The sequence below is a fragment of the Colius striatus genome, chromosome 3 (genome assembly GCF_028858725.1).
Source record: "Colius striatus isolate bColStr4 chromosome 3, bColStr4.1.hap1, whole genome shotgun sequence".
NCBI lineage: Eukaryota > Metazoa > Chordata > Aves > Coliiformes > Coliidae > Colius > Colius striatus.
In genome coordinates this window covers 6942972-6960916 of record NC_084761.1, presented here as the reverse complement: position 1 = coordinate 6960916, position 17945 = coordinate 6942972, and the positions used below count along the sequence as shown (strand labels likewise).

At 38.3% G+C, this 17945-nt stretch overlaps 1 protein-coding gene across 5 annotated transcripts in view; it reads left to right on the top strand.

Annotated features, from left to right (window-relative positions):
• The window catches only part of ZC3H7A (zinc finger CCCH-type containing 7A), a 29714-nt gene that overhangs the window by 229 nt on the left and 11540 nt on the right, over window positions 1–17945 (top strand). For 3 of the 5 annotated variants that reach the window (XM_061993898.1, XM_061993903.1, XM_061993902.1), the window contains exons 2-12: window positions 6168–6271; window positions 7384–7423; window positions 8721–8918; window positions 9447–9605; window positions 12262–12342; window positions 12429–12470; window positions 13299–13329; window positions 13849–14129; window positions 15041–15248; window positions 16189–16253; window positions 16933–17125. In XM_061993898.1, coding sequence (XP_061849882.1) covers window positions 6204–6271; window positions 7384–7423; window positions 8721–8918; window positions 9447–9605; window positions 12262–12342; window positions 12429–12470; window positions 13299–13329; window positions 13849–14129; window positions 15041–15248; window positions 16189–16253; window positions 16933–17125 — 1366 coding nt within the window. In that variant the 5' untranslated portion in view covers window positions 6168–6203. Of the gene's footprint in view, window positions 1–121; window positions 164–6167; window positions 6272–7383; window positions 7424–8720; window positions 8919–9446; window positions 9606–12261; window positions 12343–12428; window positions 12471–13298; window positions 13330–13848; window positions 14130–15040; window positions 15249–16188; window positions 16254–16932; window positions 17126–17945 lie in introns of those variants that run through there. The other 2 variants (XM_061993899.1, XM_061993900.1) reach the window with 2 other exon arrangements.

The window sequence follows — 17945 nt, the reverse complement described above, 5'->3', positions numbered from 1 at the left end:
TCTCCGGCCGAGGGTGGGGCCGCGCCGTCGCCGCGGTTTCGGCCGTCCCGCCCCTCCCGGGGCAGCGCGGCGGCCCGCGCCGGCACGAGGGGCGGCGGGCGCGGCCGATTCCGGCCGATGTCGGTTCCGATGGAGAAGTTGGCCGGGCCGCGCTCGGGAACCGGTTGGCGCGAACAAAGGCGGCGGGCGGGGGCGCGGGGCGCGATCGGCCGCGGCCTGACCCCGGCCGGGGGGTGCTCACCGCGGGACGGGTGGGTTGGCCGTGGCCGCTCCCCGCCAAAAGTGGCGTTTCGAGAGCTCTCCTGTTGCTTCGTGACCCGAAAGAAATACACACGAAAAGCCGGGAGCGAGGCGCGGGCAGCGGCCGGGGCCGGGTGCGGGATGGGGCGCGTCCAGTGCCCGCGTCCTCCCGTGCGCTCGGGATTTTTGGGCTTTCCGCGCTAAGAAGCGCGGGCTATGACCTGTGTGACCTGTGCTCCCCTTCGCCCAGCAATGTCCTTTCCCCATGTCTGTAATTTATTGAGCCGGTATTCTCGGTTAGGCAGCGCCGTTCTTGTTTCGTGGCAGAAAGTCACAACTGTATTGCAGGATGTCAAAACAAAACAACCAGTTTGTCAATTGTAGTGCTCAAAATCGATAACCAAAGCTTTTCTCGGTGATAGTTCTGGATTTGTTGATAAGATACTCCTTGAGCTTCAACTTCACATCTGTTCTTTGCTGAAATCTCTAAGGGAACCATAAAAAGTGGGTCTTCCAGCCCCACTCCTTAATTTCGCAGGGAAATTAAGCGGTTTTACAAAGTATCTTTGTTCTATTTCTGGCTTGGATTTAAAAAAATCATAGGAAAGCTATGAAAACAGAAAACCTTGAACAGTATCTTCTTATTTTGTGGGTAGGGAACAAGCAGGAGGAGATGCAAGTAAATACTTAAGGCAAATAAAGAATGTAGTTTTGAACTGTTGTTGTGTATTCTGTTTAATTGGTTCTATGTAGATATTTAATTTTAACAACTGAAAAGTTTGTTTCTCTTTACAGAAATAAAAATGGAAAGCTGATGTTATCTGTGTTAAGTGACTTTTTCAGCAGGCATAACAGAATTACGTGATTGTGACCAGAAATATTAGATTAAGCAGGGGAATTAAAACTATTGAAGTGTGTCCTCTACAGCTTTCCCTGTTTACTCTCCCCCCAGCACGTTACATGTTTGAAATGCCTTATATAAGGACCAAGTGATGCACAAGCTTGAGTATTAAATCTTTTGTGCTTTTGCTATTTGAGGAAGATATTTCTAAAAAGGTTTTGTATTAAAGTTTCTATTTTCTTCCTCATTTTGGTGCCAGTCCGTTGATCAGCTTAAAATGTCTGTAAGGCATGCTTTAATTTGCACTGTTGTTCATTATCTGTAATTATCCATTTAGCCTGCCAGTTGTTTAGAATGGGCAATAAAATTGCTCTGAGAAGTCTGCCTTGTGCCAAGCTTATTCTATGTTGAGTAGGTACTTGATGTTTGGTTTGATTCTTGGAACTGGAGGTGATGGAGATGTTTTTGTTGGTGATGTTTCTCTAGGGCGTACGTAGGAGGACAGTTCAGTGTACAGCTGCATGTGTGTCACTTCCTTTTCTCTGTTGAGGTGGGGAACTGCTCTTTTGTGCCCCTGGGGTGAGGATTACACGTGCATAGCCTTTTGGATCCTTAAGCCTGAGCACATTCCGCTTGTTGCTGCTCTTAGCCATGCAGGAGGCAGCAGCAGAGATGGGCTTTTGCTTCTTGTAGGGGAAAAGGATTTTATACTGCCTGCCTTTTAGTCATACAGTTGCTTCTACTGTTGTTCAGTTTCATTCTTCCTTGTTCTTTTTGCAGTATTCCCATTATTGTATGACCTAGGGTCTAACTTCTCTCTCTCCTGAAGTAGTTTTCCTGTGTGGAAACATTTGATGACTATTCATGTTTTCACTTTATACACAGATTTCTGGTGTCATAACTTCTGATTGCTGATAAAAGTTTTGACATGTGATAACGTAGATGATGGGTTAACTTTGACTAAGCTGATTTAGTATTTTGAGTTTGTTACCTTTTTCCTGCCTGTGTCATAAAGAGGGGGAGAAAGCTGATGCTAAAATACAAAAGAGTATCCCTTTGCTCAGTGTGATTTTTCACCAGGCTTGCCAGTAAGGTTCATAATTCAGTTGAACAACTGAGCTTGGTAGAGATCTATCAGCAGCAGTCATGATAAGATTTTCAATGTGCTTGTACAAAGATCTAATTTGAGATTCCTGTAACCCAGTAATTGTATTACTAGTGAACTCGGTGATGCATGGAAAGAGGATATGCTGCTGTATAGTAGAAGTGCACATCCATACACTGCACTTGGGCTTTATGAAGAAGGAAGCCCAGCTGAGGCCCACTGGCTCCAAGCTGTATTTTTAGCATTTGTGCCTGAAGGTGTGGAGAATGCTTACTTCAAGTATACAGTAGCTAGAACCATTAATGTCAACAGCAAACAATAACAGAACTGTTTAGCCAGATGAAGGTCATTAATTCTCAGTGGTAGTACTTCTGGTCCACAAATAATGCAGTGCATTTTTCCTCTACTCACCATTCATCCTTTAATAATTTGTCTGCACAATTGCAGGCAGGAAGAGAAAGGATTTGTACTGCCCAGGTCCCTGTTCTTAGGGACAGAATTTTAAACAGGAGGAACTTGTTTACACTGCAAACTGTACATACTTATTCTCTTTATTTGCAATTTAGACATGGAAAGGTTAGGCTGTCCAAAGTTTGAAGCAGTATGACTTTCAGTTTCAGAAAAAAAGCAAGGTCTGTATTCTGCAGAAAAGCCCAGTTCTCTGCATTCTGCATGCAATTGTTATATTCAAAGCTCTTGTGCTTGAAGAATTCTCAGGCATATGCTAAACATTGTGAATGTCCTTTAAAACTTAGCCTGAATGCTTTAAAAGTGCTAAAATACAGAAAACAAGAACATTATCTTGCCCAGTGCTGGAAGGAAAGCAAGTAACCAGTAAGAGGCATAAATGGCTTTGTGAAAGAGAAGAGCATGAGCATGCCTTTCTGCCAGAGCTGGCGCAAACCCCTTTTCCTCCATATCTCCTGTTATAACTGGACCAGTGTCCATCAGAGAAGGTGACATTGGCTACTGGCAGCCACTACTTCTGTCACTTGACTTCTGCTTTTGTGAAACAAGATCAGTTGAAGCCTGTGGTAAAGATAAAGCCGTATACATTGTTCTTTAACTTGTTTAAGCAGCTTGGTTTCGCTGTACAGGATTTAGTAAATCGAGCTTGTCTTGGTCATGTAGCAGCAATTGTGGAAATAGTACATTTAATGAATGCAACAATCAGTTCTGCCTATGGCCTTAATTATTGTTTTGGGTTTTTTTGTTGTTTTCCAGGTTCCATACTATTTGTTTTTCTTTCTCTTAGCTTGCCTCTCAGTGAATTGCACAAAGCAACAGTGTAGGCTTTGCTTTTCTAGTAATAGTTATGAGCAACAAAGGAACATTTTAACTTTTTAAATGAATGTACTTATGTATATTTGGTTTAAATTCTGTCCCTGCAGCTGTAGGAGAAAAGCTGTTGCTAAATAGTTGGTTTTTTAAAGCATTTTTCAAAGTGGATGGATGACATTAAAAAGACATGACTATTATTTGCCTTGTATATAACAGGGTCTAACATGTTTCTGGTTGCTCAAGAGGATCTGAGGATATATTAGATGGGAGAGATGCTGTTAGAGGTGCTATCTGAAACAGTTTTAAATCACCTGCAAAGATACCAAATATTGGGCAAATGTAACTGTCAGTATGTTGAGGAAAGATAATTTTTGCCTGAACATCTTATGGATGCCAATGAGTAAGCAGGAAAAAAATAGAAAACCACTTTGAATCATAAATTACACCACTCACATATGTTCACCACTTGCTAACTATTCTTTTATCTGTGATGCTGGTCTGTAATGTTACAGAGAAATTCTATCTGCACATCCTTAAGTTTCAATATATTGATTCTATAATATTTATGCTAGAGATGATCAATAAATGCAATTCTTACTATGTTGATTTTTTTTCATCTCTTTGCAAGTTGTTGCTGTGGAATATCTGAGTTGCTTGAAATTAGTAAAGTAAAGCTGATTTTAATACCTGCCCATGTCTTGACTTATCGAAGACTCTTGTGTTGGCAAGGTATTACGTTGTTGTCAATTCAGGAGACTAAAATATGTTTTACATATCTTGCCTATCTTTCTGAGAAAGCATATGCTGATGTTGCTGTCTTTGGTTGGTATGAGAGTTTCTTAGGAGCACTCATTTGAATTCTAAAACTAAACCATGAATGAATAAATAAAAATATTCAGCTGCCCAATAAATTTCCTTTTGGCATTTATGTTTAGATTTCTTCACACGCTATTGTTATGCATGAAAACATTTGTCTTACAATAGAAGTCTTTGACATCTACACCAGAAGCACAGTATGTAATACGAACTTGTGGAAGAGAAGACAATACGTAAAATAACATGAAAACCAGTTACTGAAGGTGTTCATAATTATTTTCTTCCTGGAGAGCAGATTACTGACTGCTGTTAATTTACCTAAACAAGCAGTATATGAAAAATTCATGTCAGTGAACTGGTGTAGCTGATCATGATACTTATCTATAGACTGATGTGGAACAGGCTACCCAGAGGGGTTGTGGAGTCTCCTTCCTTGGAGGTCTTCAAGACCTGCCTGGACATGTTCCTATGCGACCTGATCTAGGTGCACCTACTTCTGCAGGGGAGTTGGACCAGATGATCTTTAAAGATCCCTTCAAACCCCTACCATTCTATGATTCTAGCTTTTTTTTCCCAAACCTTGTGATATTAGAGTGGAAAGTTTGATGAAATGGGGACCTTGAAATGCTTTGATTAATTTGCTTAGTGACCTTAAGAAAATTACTCTCTTATGTTTGTTTTAGAAATATGTAACGATAGGACTAACTCTTAATGACTTGAAATGATGTAGACTTCACACATTCCTTTCAAGATGCTCTGGAAAGGTTTGTAAACATTGTTAGAGCTGAAAGCTCTTCAGATTGTTTAGTTATTCCAAATCATTTGGAAAAAGTAGGATATATTTTCCATCTGGTTTCTATTCTCAGTTGGGATTTTGTTGAGTTTGCTGGGGTTATTTTGGTTTTCTCTCTACTTTGTTTTCATTCTTCTGCCACTGATGGTAACCTGGCACAACATACTGGCTTTTTTTAGCTTGGTTTCAAGACTATCAGGAATATACTGCATGCAGTTTGTTATTTTCCCTCTTTAACTACAAATTCCTACAAAAAATATTTTTTCTTCACTAAAAAATGTGTATTTCTACAAGCTAAAAGCCTTTTTCTGAATGTCAGTATTTCCAGAACAGAACTTTGTCCTACTGATCTTTTTATGTAAAAATAAGTTGTGTTCAGTTAGTCACAACTGTATGCAGCTGTGAAACCATACTTCAAATAGCCTTTTCTTGAAGGTTATACAGATTGTTTTAGCCTGTTTAACTTGAATATTTATAAACCCAGTAAATGAAAGACTTGAAGGAAAAAAAGAACATTCACTGATTCAGACTATTTAATTTGGATTGGAGTGTCAAGCTGAGGATGTGGAATTACATTGAAGCAGTTCAGTTTTTCAGCTGAAGTAGGTAGTCTTTGCTAATGGTAAAGTTTCCAAGATTTTGACATTGATCAACTGGTAGATGTTAAAGTGGGAGTCTTTTGCTTCTGATTACACCTTAGTGGATGGGTGATGATGAGAGACTCTAGAATTAGGGCTAATAGTAATTTTCTAATAAGTTTGGGGTTTATTAATAAATATACCAGGATTTTGAGTTTATTTCTACTTCAATAGACATATAAAAGAAGTATATAAAATTGTTAAACAGAAACAATGTGGAACCTTAGCCTGATTTAGCAGTAATACATGCAAGCTTGTTGGTTCTGACCTGGGGCTTCTACCTATATCACTGAGGGCACTTGTTTGTGTGTCTGAAGCTTCTTCAGAGTGTGTTCTCTGAAACAGTGGTGCATTATCATCTTGTGGATTTTGTGTTGATGGGAGATTGAATCCTTCTGGTCCAAATGCGAACTACTATATATTAACAGCCATTTCTCTTTCTTCCTTTTTGAGGAGTGACATATCTGAAAAGTGAATGTTCAGGATAACATGTCCAATGTGTCGGAAGAGAGAAGCACTAGACAGCAGGACATTAAGAAAGGACTCCAATTTATAGAGTATGATTTTGTGGTTTTATTCTTCTATGCATATACATGTGTATATATGTAGGAGATGGATAGCTCAGGGAAAGTCCTTTTAATACAGCACTAGCAGAAGAAAGAGAAGGACCTGTGTTTCTCCTCAGAATATTTGCTAAGAATAACATGGAGAGCAACCTTAAAGAAAAGATAAGCCCCTCTTTGTTCCCAAACAGAGCAGATTGAAGGTGGGAGAGTATTCTTTTTCTGTCTTTGAGAAAAATCAGCACTGAATTTTTTTTAGTGTGTGGGAAATACTGATAGCCTGAAAATTCACCTTATAGTTATGGACATCTACACCTAAGACTAGACTGAGAGGGATGGGTTTGCCTTCCATTACCTTAGTGTTTCAACTCTTGGGAGCTAAAATGTAACCTAATGAAAAATCATCTTTATAGTTAGTTTTTATTTGGATCAATGCCAAAGTCTTCTCTACAAGATTCTGACTAGCTTAAAATCATTGTGAAATTTCACACTAGTTCACTGCTTGCATAAGTTTTAAAAGTTATTTAGAAGCAGATTCTCAGAGAAGGTATATAGGGAGGGAAGGCGTTCCTAATTTTCTTCCTGAAATTGAATGCCTCAGTTCTGTACTAGAGAAAATCTCTGTTGTGTGTCATACAAAAGAGCTCTTAAAATTCCTGTAGTGTCATTGGTGTGACTTAATTAAAGTGGATGTGTTCTTTTGACAGATAATTTGTCGGTTTATAATACTTACAAGAAGATCTCAGTTCTCCTCCTGCACAGGCTATTTCTGCACAGTGGAGGAGAGGAAGGAAATTGTTTTTAAACAAACAATATGGAAGTTTTAAACTCAAAGCATTCAAAACCCTTAATACATTTTGAATAGCCTTCATTCAAAATCTTAATACATTTGAGCTAAGACTGACTTTGTAACTTTAAATGAAAATGAGCAATGAGAAAACACAGTTATCTAATCCAAAATAATCCACAGCACCCCTGCCTTGTCCAGTGCAGACAATAGACACTATTTAGAGGTTAACCTGTTGTAGTAAGTACCAGCATTCTCCAATGTGATTGTCTTTTAAGCAATATGTATAATAAGTACATTTTGTAATTTTTTTTCCTAGATCTACTTTGCCCTATCCAGGGACTCAAGAACAATATGAGGTAATGAAGTTACTTTTGTGCTTCCTGGAGGCTTCTTAGAGTGGACCTATCTTACTATATTTATTCATGGTTATAATAACTAGTTAGGTAATGATGTAGTATGAATGATAACTTACAGCGTCTCAGGATTGGAACTGGAGGGCTACTTAGATTGTGATACACATATTCAGATGTTTAGATGCCCAGAATTCGCTAGTATAGCAGTTCAGATGAACTCTTTCTGTACTAGTGTTAGGGATAAATTTAGGGCATTCATTAGTTTAGAGCAGCACAGCGAAAGTGAGATAAAAAAATACAGTCATGTAAATCTTCGTAACCTGTTTTGTTTCTATACATATTATTTTGTGTAATTTTTTTACTTCCATTTTCAAACTTGTCCCACTGGTAGGTGGTTTCATTGGAATTGAGAATGTATTGGATAAAAGTGCAGTTCACATTTTAGCATCAACCTTGCATCAGTCAACAGAATCACCAGTTCATCAGTTCAGACAGGGAGCTTCTAGACAGAGTCCAGCACAGGGCCACCAAGATTATCAGGGGACTGGAGCATCTTTCTCGTGAGGAAAGGCTATGGGAACTGGGGCTGTTCAGCCTTGAGAAGACTGAAGGGGGATCTCAACAAGTATTTGAAAGGTTTATGTTAAGGGGATGGGGCAGCACTTTTTTCTGTAGGTCCAGTGATTATACTAGGGGTAATACACAAAAGCTGGAACACAAAAAGTTCCACTTAAGGAAAAACTACTTTAGAGTTTGGTTGAGGAAGCCCTGGCACAGTCTGCCCAGGGAGAGTGTGGAGTCTCCTTCTCTGGAGGTCTTCAAAACCCGCCTGGATACATTCCTATGTGATCTGATCTAGGTGGACCTACTTGAGCAAGGAAGTTGGACTAGATGATCTCTAAAGATCCCTTCCAACCCCTATCATTCTATGATTTTATAGTACTATGATTTAAAACAATCTTTTGCTCAGCAAATCAGCCTTTCTGTACTGCTACTTTTCCAGTTGCTTTGACTGTTGCTTGCCAAAAGCATGTATGCAACGTGTGTGTATATCTGTTTTTTTAAGTTATTTATACAGAATAATTATTTTGTTAGTAGTTCAACCTCTCTTTTATTTATTGTGGTGCTGAATATTAGGGATTGACTTGGAAGAACAATACTAATATAAGACAGAAGTTTTGCATTTAATTTTGGTTCTGTGATATTGCCAGTATACATTATCTATTTCAAAATGTATTTGGAAATACAGAAGGTAAACAACAAAACTGCTGTTGATGAATGTTTCTTTTCTTTGTTCCAGTTATTTATACGAGAGCTTGTTAGAAATCTTTTTAATGAAGGAAATGATGTATATCGAGAAGGTGATTGGAGAGGATCACTGAGTCACTATACAGAAGCTATAAACATAGCTGATTATGCTAATTCTGAAGAAATTCATCTTTCTGATGATATTTTAGAGAAGCTGCACGTGAACAGGATAGCATGTTTTTCAAATATGGTAAGCTGTTTAAACAGTGTGATTTCTCAAGAACAATGTGCTAACTTTCGCTCCTTGTGTGTGAAAAGCTCTTGGCAGTGGTTTAAAAATTAGCATGTTTCAAATCATCATTTTGACATATTCTTTAATATGTTCTTTTTACAAGTATAATCATCACGATAGTTTAGTTACTAGAGTATTAACATAAAACAGTCATAGTAGGCTTGGAAGTTGATGGAACAGTATTTTTCTCCAGTTACACTGCTGATGGCATCTGAGTCTGCTGCTTTCTCTGGAATAAGATGACTCTTCTGAAAGAGCTAAATTGCCTTTATAACTGTTGGATTTGCATGAATGATGGTACTGCTTGTTTTCAGTTGCATAAGTTGGCAACTTAGCAAAACCCATACATGCAGTGTGCAGTGTGTGCAGTGGCCTTGGTGAATGTTTTATGGTTCAGTACCTTCATCTAATACGGTTTCAATTTAGTATTTCTATGATAACAGGTCCACTTAGTGCCTTCTGTTTCTTTTTTTTCCTTCCTTGTAGGGATTGCATGAAAAAGTTCTAGAAGACTGTGAGATAGCATTAAAATTGAATGAAAACAATTTCAGAGCTCTCTATCGGAAAGCAAAAGCTTTGAATGAACTGGGAAGGTATAAGAAGGCTTATGATGCCGTAGCAAAATGTTCTCTTGCTGTGCCACAGGTAGGTGCATTACATATTGATGATTGTTTTTTAAAGATGTAATACAGCAAACATACATCCTGATCATTGAAGGGATTTTGGTTGGTTTGGGGTTTTTTTGTAGCAAGGTAAAATATTTTTGATTATTTTAAGAATTATTTTTTGTTGTGCAAGCGAAGACTGATGGCAGAGGTTACAGCTCCCAAGCTCAGTTTATGTTAACTTTCAGCAAAAGAAATAGTCTCTTTGTGAGGGTCAAGTGCCATAAATGTTTGCAATAAACACTAGAACCACTGAATTATTGTTTAAAATTCTCTACAATCTGAAGTATACTTATAGTAATGGGTGTTTTTTCTCTTAATGTTATAACTTAGATTATTGGTTCTTTTGATACCTTGTCCTGGTTTAGGCCCATCAGGGAACAAAGACCACGATTAGCCTCGAGTACAGAAGAGGCTGAGGATTGCTCAAGGGCAGGGAGAGCTTAATTGCCGCTTAAGGTTCAGGACAAAACAGACCAGGCTACTCGGTTTGGGGAAGGAAACAGAAAAAAAACCCAATTTAATGCAACATCAACTAAAACATATCCCCAAAAACCCAAAACATAATCAAAACGAAACAACACAGAGTAATACATCAATGAAGAGTCCAACCAGCCTTTTTAAGAACACCTTCTTGCCACACCTCCCCTCTTCCTGGGCTCAGAGCCCTGATCCCGGTGTTTTTACCCTGTCCCCTCCTGAATGGTTCTGGGGGGCAGGCAGTGGGGGTGTCAGTTAGTCTGTTCCCAATAGCTTCTGCCGTTTGTCCCTCCTCAGGACGGGTGAACTCCACACCAGTCCTCCCTGCAAGTCCGTGGGGTAACTCACACGCATGGCAGCCCTGCACGGGCTGCTCCGACGTGCACCCATTCCAAAGGCTGCAGCTCCTCTCTGCCTCTCGTGTGGGGCTGCTCTGCGGCGTGCAGGCTCTCCAGCACGGCCTGGGCCATGGCCGTCTCCCCACACAGTCCCTCGCCCGTCCGGGCTCACTCACACGGAGCTGCTGGTAACTCTCGGTCCTGCCATGGATCTCCATGGGTTGCAGGGGCACAGCTTGCATTCTTGCCACGGCTTGCAGAAGGGTCTCTGGTCTACTGCTTCTCCTTCCTTCCTCCTTCTCTGGCTGAAGGGTCAGCGTGGTCGCCTCCATCTTGTATCACTCTTACACCTCCTGACTCGCATTTCAAATTCCCGTCCCCTAAATAGTGATGGCAGAGGCGCCAGATTGGCCCAGCCGGGCCCGAGGTGGGTGTGAACCCAGGAGCCGGGGGAGGGTCCGCAAACCCTTTACCAGGTCTTCACTGCAACCCGCTCCCCCTGTTACTAAGCCAAAAGCTGCTCCTTGCTAAACCAGAACATACCTATATTTTGTCTTTCCAAGCATTTAGTAACATTCTTATCTGTGCATTGTTCTACATCTCAATCACTTACTATGCTTCTCTAGTCTTAGGCTATATCAATATTAGTAAGCAGTGTGTGGTATAATAGGAGAGGACCCATTGACTGAAGTGCTGGTCCTGAGGGTCTGATTTCCATGGAGGTTTGTGGGGTTTTGTTTTGATGTGTTTTTTTTTTTTTTTTTAAAGAGCTTGAGTGCATCAAGTGTGCTTCTGCAACACTTGAAATTTGATTTCATCCAAAGTGAACCTAATTTGGCTTTCTGAGACCCTTTGTAATCCAAGCTAAAATGCAGTGAGTGAGAATGATTGAGAGATTTCGCTTCAGAAATGCGTTCAGGGTTAAAATTAAAATGCTGATGGAAACTTTACATGTTTTGCTCAAAATAGACTGATCACAGATCAGAGTACTGAGCTGCATTTTTTTTCATCTTTCTTCATCAAAATTACAGTGAAATGACTAGAACAAGCTGCTGAGCATAGGTTTACCTCTTGATATAGAGAAGGTTTCAGTTTCCAAAGATACAAGAAATCTGAAGGTGGTAAACTTTGAACTTTGGATCCTTACTTTGCACCTCCAGATCTGAATATTTTCACAGAAGGTTTGCATGCCTTGCTGTAAGTTTTTATAAACAGCTTTTTCTAGCTGTAGGACATGTTCTGAAAGCTAAATTTGAAAATAATGGAAATGACTAGTTGTTGTTATAACTTTAGCACAGGGTGGAACATGACCAGATTCTTAACTTTTCTAGTGCAATGCAATTACTGGAGTTCTCACTAAGTATTCAGCGGTGTTATATGGTAGCTGATACTATGGTAAACAGAAACATGGGCTTCAATTTGTGGAAAACCAAACCAGTGAAAAAACTCTATCCCCTCAAAGAGCAAACACCCTCCCTAAATAAACAAACAAAATATAGCCAGGCACAGAAAACCCCCCTTCTCTGAACTTTTCTTTTTTGGGAAAAATATTTACATCACTTGAAGTTAAAATAAATAGAAGAGGAAAATTCTGTTTTCTGACTTTAAAAAGATATTTCAAATATTACAATAATTTGTTGGAGAGTGGCTGTGTTTTTCAGCATTAGCTTGCAGTTCCATATGTTTCTGAAAGAGTAAATATGCATTATGACACATCTTGTGGATAGGAATCTTTCAGAATGTAGATTGAGATGCAAACAGGTTTCTGGACTTGAAGGCAATACATGTAACTTACGAAATTTTATTGGTGTCTTTTAGGATGAAAGTGTGATTAAGCTTACCCAAGAACTGGCTCAAAAACTAGGGTTAAAAATAAGGAAAGCATATGTAAGAGCAAAGGTGAGGTTTTATTTTGACATTTGACATTGCCGCTTCCCTCTTTTGATACCAATTTTGTATTTAATGAATGTGTCTTCTCATTGCAGCCACCCTCCTCAAATTCGGTTTCTAGTGATGTATCAACTCAGGTAAGGATTTACATGCTCCAAGTGCAAACTGACTTTAAACTCCAGGCAATAATTGTTTCATAGTTTCATGATGATGAAGTGAAAACAGTGCAACTGCCATTTTACGTAAGATGCTGTTATTTTAGGGTTCTGTCAGTCTCTGTGTTCAGTTTTGCTGTTTATTTATGGCAGACTAGGCCACCATTCCAGTTAGTTTTGTAGAGTAAATGTTAACTAAAACATTAAATCCAGTGTAATTAATATATTTCCTTGACATTGCTGTAATTATTCCTATAATGTTCTTGAGGCAAGGGCATAGTTAATGTATTTATTTATTTATTTAGGTTTGTTGACAGCTATCAAAGTGAAGGGTGCTGGGATAAAATCCCTTTTAATTTATGCAGTTGTGCAAATTCGACCTTCATTAGCAGCTCAACTTACATTTATCTTGCTGTTTGTAATGTGACTGAATAGCAATGATGAAGAGCTCATCTTTATCTTACAGGCTTTTTTCATGGGAATGTAGACAATTTAGCTGTAAATGAATAAAGAAACATGGGAACAGCTTATTTAAGATACTATTTAGACTCCTTCATTCCCTGAAGTATCACTTTCACTTTGGTTGCTTGTTTGCAGATTTTTATTGATATGTTGAGTGAATTTCAGTCTGCAAATGGATGCTTTATCAAAAAAACTCTTTGACCTTTAAATTCCATTAAGTCTTCATAAATTTCCAATTTTATACAACCAAAATGTGAGGACTTACACTCTTATTCTGTAAATTTGTATTTGAAACATTTCCATGGCTCTTGTGCAAAGTGCTGAGAGGTATTTTTTTCTCACTTACAGAATTCTTCTTCTGTAGAAGATATTGAGTTAGGTGAGTCTTGTTGCATTACAATATTAATGCTAGGAAGCTAGATATGCCACGCATGTCTTCTTGTATTTGTTATGAAGTTTCTTAAGGAAATTCGTCTTGTCACCTGTGGTAAAAAGTCCAACCTGTTTATCTCTGAAACTACATATTTCAGTGGCTGAGCAAATTCCTTTCAGTCTCCTCAAACTGATATTATTGTAACTGCTCCTACAGTGATGGTCTCATACTGTTCTCTTTAACTTACAAGAAGAGGGAAGGGAGAATATGCCAAAGATTTAGTAAAATATCAAGCCTGTGACTTTTCTTGTCTGTTTTTTAGTTTGAGTAATATATGAACACTGAGATACAGGTACACATGGATTGGAATTTCATGGAAACTGAAAATGTTTAATGTAGTTCTGCTTAACAATTTTTCATGTTTCTCCACTCCCTCGACCTCCACATTGTCAAAGTGTAAGTTATACAAGATATTGGTACATCTTTGAGCAAAACTTCCATTCATTCCCATCTTAACTGTTTCAGATTTATCTGACCAGAAGCAAGAGATGGTTTCTGCTGCATCTTCATCAAACTTTGTTTCTGAAGTGTCTAAAGTGTCATCAGTAGCTGTACCACCCTTATCTTCCGTTTTGCCTCTTCAAGTGGAAAAGGTTTCTTTGCCCTCTGCAGTGTTGGCAAATGGAGGGAATGTGTCTTTCCCTATGCCAGAAGCATGTTTAGATTGTGGAGACGGAGATATAATTATTGGGGAAGAACTTGATGAATTACTTGATTCTGTGCCTGATCCAGAAGAAAGTGTAATGGTAAGACTGTTTTGTTTGTTTTCTTTCTTCAAGTCTTCAGTTAGCTGTGATTTTAATTCTTCATGCAGCTGTGGTTGCAGTTGTAAGTCTTTAAATAAAAAGTACTCGGGGCTTCTAATTTTCTGGTTTATTCACTTTTTCTTAATAGAAAATAATTTTTTTAAGAGATCCTAGGAAGTTTGCCATAGTGAAAGCCAGGAGGAAATAGAGTCTTCCAGTCTCCTGTAGTGAAGAATCTTGAGTTGTAGACCAACAGCTTGGGGCACAGAAGGAATTTCACATTGGGCAAACTCTCTGCAGACCTATTTAGTCAACCTCCAGACAAGGGAGCTCCAGACAGGGAGAAGGAGGGGAAACTTCTCCACTGGCTATGTCTGTAACAAAAGTGTACAAAAGGATGTGTTATTTTCCATGAGGGGAAAAAAGGTGATCTAGCCTTTGCAGAACATGGTGTCATTTGATTGTACCTGAGGATTTATTTCAAAGCTCTTAACTCTTTACTGCAACTTGAATTATGTTCTCTTTAATTAGAAAAAGATCACGTTGCTTTCTGACTCTTCCTTCGTGTTGTATGTTTTTAAAATAATTTGGAAATTCAGTTCTGATCCAATTTATTAAAAACATGTCAGTTTGTGAACTTATTAACTTCAGTTACCTGAACCTTTGAAGCTGTTGATTCATGGATAAGTCCCTGCATTAGGGCATTGTTTAGGATTTGCTGACTGTAGTTCTCTAGGTGTACTGTAGCTCTGTGCAGCACTCAGTACTGTAGTGAACTTCTTGTTGGTTTTCAGTAGGTTCATAAAAACTTTGCAAAAACTTTACTAAAAATACTCTTGGAGATCGTGTTCTTGAGGGTTTTTTAGCTGTATGTGAACATTCTTTTTATAAATGTCTTCTTTTTTTCCCAGCAAACGACAGGAGCCAGGGGACCTATTCCTGCAGGAAGTGTAGCTCCCAGTGTCCCTTTCTCTGCGTCTTTGTTGGGGACACTGCCAGTTAATGCAGGATTTGTTCCGTCACCTTCTCTTTCAGAAATCTTTTCACAGCCTTTGGCTTCTTCACTGGACAACTTTTGTTCACCATTAAGCACCTTTTCAATCAGTGATCCAAAAAGAGGTAAGAAATGAGTCTTAATATTTAACCTTTTATGGTAAAGGTTCTGCATGAGGCAGCTGGCCTCTCTATTTAAAAAATCAATTTTCACAACAATCAATATTTTTAACACTTCGGTAACATTTGATCTGTGCTCTCAATTATATTGATAATCAGTGTTGGTTCTTTAAAAGAACTTATTTATAAAGCTTTTTTTTTACTTGTGGTCTGCATAAACCTGCTCCAGTGTCTTTCCATTCACTTTTCCTGTATTTATTGTGCAAGTTGTTTCAGGTGAATAAGTATAAAGTAAAAAGCATGTCCTTCAAACTTTTGGGGTTTTAAAACAAAGGTGTTGTTACAGCTCAAACTACATCTGGTGATTTGGCAACAAGAAGAATTCTAAAAGGCTAATACAAGTGTGTACTCTGAAAAGATACTGATGTTATGTATTTGGACTGAAATTCTAGGGACTATAATTATGTAGTGGAATTTGAAATAACAAGATATAAATAGGCAATGAACTAGAAAAAATAAAGTTTTGTCTCCAATTATTAGCATTACAGGAGTGTGCTCTCTTTAGAACAAAGCCAATTTTACCAAGCAAAATTAAAAATAGAAGAATCTTCTTAACGCTCTTTCGTCTCCTCATTTTTCATGGTCAAATGTTGCTTACCTAAGTACCCATTTTGTACTGCACAAGTATCTTCAGGCTTCTTCAGCATATTCTTGTGATGAAGCTACTGCTGATGTTAATCGGATTGTTATATTGAAGATAATTACCTAGTAATTTTTTAGCCTAGATGTTTACAAGGAGCTTTTACCTAATTGAAATAATCATAGCAAACAAAACCCCTTTTGGCATTTGTAAAAAACCCAAACCTTTGATCCATCTGCTTCATAATTTTTTGCATAGAGTGTTCTGGAGAACTGAAATATTTCAAACTTCTTTTTATTCCTTTAGACCTCTCAAGTTCAGCTTCTAGAGATGGAACACCAACACTTAGCAGCAATAATTCTCCATTGTTTGTAAGTGGTTTTCACATTTTTTCACATCAGTTCAAGTGTGCACATGTTGAAGGCTTAATATAGGTCTAAACTTTTGTAGTTGAACCATTAAAATGGGATTTTGGCTTGGAAAAGAGTTATACAGTAGCTTGCACTAGCAGTAATTGAATAGAAGAAAATACGTACAAAGGTTGTTTAGTATCTGTAAGTTTTGACTACTGTCATAGGCACTTCTCCATTCTAAGGAACTTGCTGTAAAATACTGTGGAAATCTAAAATAAAAAACCAATGAGAAAGAAAATATTTTATGATCTGAATGCCAAGTATTAGGAGTCTTGGAGAAGTGTCCTAGTACAGGAACAGAGGAGAGTTTGCCTTGTGTCTGAGAATTCATCTGGAATATACAGTTGAGCTGTATATTATAAACCGTGCTGCTGGCTGTTGATTTTGTGGGCAAGGGTGGCATTAAGGGTTGTATCCTCATGAGCCAGGGTGGACTAACAGCCCAGCAAGTGCTGCTGTTCTCCTTGTACCTGTGCTGCGTATATGGCTTTTGTAAAACCTCTGTCCCCTTATTGGACATTTGCTTAAGTTTGTATTATGATTTTTTTCCTGTGTGTATAGCCTTTCTTATGCTTTGAAGAATAATTTCAATAGATTAAATTATATGGATTGAGTAAAATATGCTTTCTTCCAACAGATAAATGGCCCTAGTAGTTTGTTTGGGTCTGAAAATTACATGGGAATTGCAGGCCAAACTAGAAGTGACTTTTCAAATGTTTTTAGCAGTGCAACTGCTAATATGCCCGTATCTTCAGCACTTGCGGGAAGAAACCCATTAGAAGGCACACATGAGCTGAGACAGGCCTGCCAGTTATGTTTTGTCAAAAAAGGTAAGGGGCTTTTGGACTCAACTGGGTTGATTTTTCAAAAATTAAACCCCATACATATAAAACTTTAGTGTTGATAAGTTAAAATACTGTTGGCTTCTAAACAGTGTTAATTCTGACTTGTTCTTTGCAGATGTAGTATGATCTTACAACTAAGGAACTAGTGAAATGTTTCAACAACTATTTTATCTTCTTTCTTCTTGTCTTTATGTCTTATCTTAATAGATTCTTGATTGCTAAAACCACCACAAACCACCACACGCTTTCCCCAACCTGTAGGCTCACTACGTGAGGTTGTTCACATTCTGTATCCGCTTTCCTCCCAACCCCCAGGCTACTGTGAAGAATGACACCTTTGCTCAAGACTTTAAAAAAAATCAAAGTTGCAATACTCTCTCTGATTGGCCATGGGGAATTGAACTGCAGTTCAAAGTACCTGGTAACCTTCACATCCCATCTGTTTTATTGTTCTTTCAAACTAATTCTAAGTCGTAATCCTGAGGCTTCTAAACTTCAGTAATAATTAACCCCACTGTATTGACTCAAAGGATCTTAACCAGTATTGGGCTTTTAATATAACTAATCTTTTAGGCCTGAGCTGTTGCTGTTAAATAGAGGTATGGTTTAGAAGCAATAGCTTTTATTAAGACTAATCTTAAAAACAAGCATTGTCTTTCAAGTTATATATAGGTGCCATTGATATACCAATAAATAAATGTATTGAGACATTTAAGGTAGGACTATTGTAGCTTGAAGAACTTTTATATTAGATTAAAATTACTTTTACAAGAAAAATCCATGAAGTGATGTTTGGAAAACCGTA